Source organism: Venturia canescens, chromosome 2, assembly GCF_019457755.1.
Source record: "Venturia canescens isolate UGA chromosome 2, ASM1945775v1, whole genome shotgun sequence".
Taxonomy (NCBI): domain Eukaryota; kingdom Metazoa; phylum Arthropoda; class Insecta; order Hymenoptera; family Ichneumonidae; genus Venturia; species Venturia canescens.
The window spans coordinates 26,296,605-26,301,523 of record NC_057422.1 but is presented as its reverse complement, the minus strand read 5'-3'; the positions used below and the strand labels follow the sequence as shown (position 1 = coordinate 26,301,523).

Genomic DNA, 4,919 nt, shown 5'->3' with positions numbered 1-4,919 from the left:
ATTGTTCGTAGAGTTTACCTGTCGTGTCAAGTAAACTCAACGGTCGGTAGGCCGAGGGCGTGTTGGGGTCGCCCTTACCTTTCGGGATAAGGACGAGCCTCGCCTCTTTCCACCGACCGCTGAACGTTCCTGTCATCAAGCACGTGTTGTACAGGTCGAGAAGTATCTCCGGCCGTAGGCGAGCCACGAGCCAGAGGATCTCGGCCGGTACTCCGTCTGGTCCCGGCGCCTTACCGGTCTTCATCGCCTTCGTTGCTCTGGTGAGCTCCTCAGCGACAAAGACGGGGGCGCCGGCACGTCAGCGTCGTCCGTCACGTTCGTCCGTATCGGGTGCGTCGGAAACAATCCGTCAACAATTCGTCCTACTGTTTCGGCGTCTTTGAGTTCTGGTGGAACTCGGGCCCCTAGTTTGCCGGTCACAATCTTGTAACCAGTTCCCCAGGGGTCCTCGTTCACCTCCTCGCAGAGCTTCCTCCAGCATCGCGTCTTGCTGTCCCGTATTGCTTTCGTTAGCGTCTTCCGTGCTGTTTTGTATATGGCCTGGAGGTTTTCCCTTTCGGGTCTGCCCCCAGCCCTCGTCACTCGTCGCCGATTTGCCAGGCAAATCCTGCGCAATTCGGCGATCTCGTCCGTCTACCAGTATTGTGGTCGTCTTTTCTGTGTCTGTCGTCGTTTCGGCATTGTGCTGTTGCATAAACCGTCTATTAGTTTGGCCGTCTCGTCTGTCAGTCTCTCCGCCCTTTGCCGGCCAGTCAGCTCGGGGGGAATTTTCGTCATCGGAGCAGGTGTTGCCATCAACTCCTCAGCAAATTTTCGTCCGTCCAGTTTGTCAAGGTTCCACCGCGGGGGTTGGTGGATTCTCGTTCGTCTCGTTTCTGTCCATCCTGCCACTTCGAAGACGATGTACTGGTGATCGCTGGCTGTATAGTCCTCGATCACCCGCCATCTCCTCAGCCGTGACAGGATTCCGTCCGACGTCAGCGTCACGTCCGGGATGGAGTTTCCAAACCCTGGTCGTCTGTACGTCGGCGTGTGTCCCGTATTTACCACTGCTAAGTCCAGTCTTGCGGCCATCTCCAGCAGTAGTCGTCCACGTCGGTTCGCTTCCGTCATTCCCCACTTGATCGCCCTCGCGTTGAGGTCCCCTGCGACGATGACATCCCCGGGCAGGTCCCTGATACCGTCTTCTAGCAGTGCCACCTTCTTCTCGAACTCGGCCGCGGTGCAGTTGGGTGTCAAGTAGACGCTGACATAAGTGACAGCGCCGACTTTCGCCCAGACATAATCGTCCCCGACACCGCGGTTAGAGACTCGGGATTGGGTGGCACCCCTTACCCAGATAGCTGTGGTCTCTGTCTCATTCGTAATGTACGTCTGAGTCGTCCTTCTCCTGTATGGTTCACACAGGATCAGGATGTCCGCGTCGTGTTCGTCGGCTATCTGTGGTAGGAGCATGTCTGCGGTCCTACTACGGTTCAGGTTTCCCTGAACTACTCTGTCCGTCTTCCGGCCTGCTTCTTGCACTCCTCCAGTGCGGCTCGGAACATGGCGCACCTGCCGGTTCCGGCAAGGTGCGCTACGTCCTTGTGCCCGGCCTCGGAGCACAGTGGACAGATCGGTTTGTTTTTGCAGTCCGTCGCGAGATGTCCGGATGCGCCGCACATGCGGCAGCATTTCGTCCTGTCTTTGCCTTTGCATTCGGCCTTCACGTGGCCGAATTCCAGGCACCTGTAACATTTCGTCACCGTTAGTCGTTTCCGAACGCGGCAATGTACCCAGCCAATTCCGATCCGGCCGCGCCGAAGCAGCGCCTCGGCTTCCCGCGAATCGAGTTCGCAGACCGCCATGTACTGCTCAGCGCGGTTCGGACCGAAAATGTGGACCCGAAAGTCCGCGTCTCGTCCTGTCTCTCGCCTAAGCACGTCCGTCACGTCGTCCGGAGTCGCAACACAGTCCAGGTCCATGATCTCCAATTGGATTTCGGAGGTCATAGCCCTGACGTTGCCCGCTTCCCCGATCGCGTCTTGAATTTGTCGTCCAAATTCGTCGCGTCCGTCAGGTTTGTCTGCGTCAACTTGAAGTTTCAGCAGGCACAGTCCGTTCTTCGTCTTCCTCAGGGTCGTCACCTGCACGTGACTCTCCTTCGGGTCGATCGTCGTCCGTATCTTGCGTAATATGTCGGAGTACGTCGTGTTCGTGCCCGGTTTGACCAGAACAGCCAGGCCCCTTTTCCGGGGGGCCGGTCCGCTCCGGTCAGCTCGGGTCTTTGCGTCCGTTTTCTTTTTTGTTTTGTCCTTGTTTTTCTTCGTAACGGTCTGCCATTCTGTAGGCGGTCCCATCGTCGGAGGCCTCTTTTGGGAGGACTCCGGCGTGGATCCGTTCGACGAACGTTTCCGTTTCGTGCGTGGCGTCTCATCGTTGTTGTTCGTTCCTGTCGTTGTCTTGTTACTGTCTACAAGACGTCCCTTTGAGGCCGCTTCCATGTGCGTGTGCAGCGCAATGTCCGCGGTCTCAAGGATCGTCTTGATTCCTGTCTTCACCGTCATGTTCATATTCTTCTGGACGTTTGCCGCTACGGCCATTTTCGTCGCCGTCTCTTGTATGAGCCGAAACAGTTGTATCAAGTCCGGTTTCTTATTCGTCGTTGTAGTCGTTTGTGCCGTCGTCAATGTTTGGTTGTCAACGGCAGAGGCGTAGCTCGCCACGCTGCTGCCGCTCGACACGCTGTCTGTCCTCTGTCGTCACGTTTTCACTTCTCAACATTTTACTCACTCTCAGTACACTGTATGAGATCGATTAATCCACTTTTGAGGTTTTATTTATTATAGATATTATTGTCGTGAATTGGGCTCGAAACTTATTGAAACTTCTTTTATGAAAAAAATAAAATTGATTATATCCACTGTTATTTCCAATAATGCTTTATTTATTTAAACGAAATTTGCAAATCTTGCACCGTTGATCCACGGGGCTACGATGGCAATCACTTTATAATAACATAACCGACGATAACAGACGGTATACAAGAAAACATTGAGGACTATCAGAAACTTTCTCATCGGCGATTGATCGGGACGGATAGATTCTCACCGGTGATTGGTTATGATGGGCATCAAGAAGCCCTTGTATGTATCGGTCTGAACCCATATACGGATACGTCAGCTGCGTAAATGTGTTGGTACTTTTTGCATAATCTTGAGCCCGTGCAAAGTTTTTTCACAGCAATTACGCCACCGATCATGCTGATTTTGGGCGCAATCGAAAAAGAATTTCTTAATTGGCTGAAAGATCAATTTTCAAATTGCGACATAACTCCTGAGCTTCGCAATTCAAGAAAATGACATGTCGATTTTACCCCCACCACCGCGAATCGTTTTATTCAGAGATAATATAGTCTCGGCGAGAGCCTCGGGCCAGCAGACGACAGGGCTGTCAATGTACTTGTCCCGAGACTCTACCGAGTCTCTTGATAACCCAGAGCGCACGATACAAATCTGGATTGTTTACTATCGGAGTGACGTCACGTTGGAATCCAATATGGCGGATGCCGATTTAGACATTTGAAAAATACGTGAAAAAAGACGATTTTTGAAATTGAGTTATAAAATTTACATTGCATTTTTATAAATAAATATTGACGTTTCTCGTTTACTTTATACGAAATCTATCATAAACATGCGTTTTTATATTATTTCTTACATGGTGTAAAATACCCTATTGAACGCTCTACAAAACAGGTCATCATACAGAGAAGATGTCACTTTTCGATAAATCAACTAGGTCAACGTTTATCCAAGAACAAACACAAAATTCAAAGTCAATATATTTTTTCCTCCAAAAAGCTCTTAGATTTTTGAGTTCAAAGAGCTCAAAATGCACTGAAAGTATGTTTGAAAGCTCCAAAAATTTGAAAAAGACACACCTATCGATAGTGCGATCTGGAAGAGCCAGACTTTTGTCAAAGCGTAGTTCAGTTTCAGCCACGCCGCGGACCCAAATTCTTATTAAACTGCTCTGAAATAGGTTGGCTTCAAGACGCTGTCGCAATAAAAGGAGCGCAGCAGCGCTACCAGAAAACCGCTCGTGCGCTTCAGCGCGCGGAATGCACCCTAGTTGAAGTAAGAAGAGGAAAAGGTAAGTATATATGTCCACTTTAAAATATTCTAACAAGGAAATGTACTTTAGTATTCGCCTCTGATTTTGATAATTTTTTTCTATGTTATAGTCCATCCAAAAATAAGAGACACGTATTTTTTTTTATCGGCCGAAAGTTATTTTTAAGGGGTGAAATCAACCCTCAAAGTTCGGCATGTTTTGCGTCTGGTAGAGTGTTTCGTATAGAAGCACTCAACCGATCGAAACGAAACCAATTGCAAAATGTTTAGCATGTCAAATAACCCATATGACATGTCCATCTTCTTATGCACCCTTACGGCAAAGGGGTGAACCACCCCCGAATGTTCAGAATTTTTTCGTATAACAAAAACTTACAATCTGATTTTAATAAAACAAACGCCATTTTGCAGAGCAAAAAAAAATAAAATCGACGTATTTTCGGGTTTTCCTCAGATCAAAAAAATTAAGGGGGTAAAACACCCTTAAAATATCAAATTTTGTTTTGAGCACTGGCCCCTTCCAATTTTAGTATTCTTTTCATAGAATGTAGCTTATCAAAAAATAAGAAATACGTATTCTTTTTTATCGGCCGAAAGTTATTTTTAAGGGGTGAAATCATCCCCCAAAGTTGGGCATGTTTTGCATCTGGTAGAGTGTTTCATATGGAAGCACTCAACCGATCGAAACAAAACCCATTGCAAAATGTTCTGCATGTCAAATAACCTATGTGACATGTCCAACTTCTTATGCACCCTTACTGCAAAGGGGTGAACCACCCCCGAATATTCAGAATTTTTTCGTAT

The 4,919-nt window shown here is 48.4% G+C and overlaps 1 protein-coding gene across 1 annotated transcript; it reads right to left on the bottom strand.

Moving 5' to 3' along the window:
- Positions 1-240: 240 nt before the first annotated feature.
- Positions 241-1,455, bottom strand: LOC122406322 (uncharacterized). The gene is made up of 3 exons (XM_043411715.1): positions 793-1,455; positions 457-685; positions 241-404 (listed from the first exon to the last, which is right to left on the bottom strand). Exons 1-3 carry the CDS (start codon positions 1,453-1,455, stop codon positions 241-243), a joined length of 1,056 nt encoding a protein of 351 aa, XP_043267650.1.
- Positions 1,456-4,919: the final 3,464 nt, after the last annotated feature.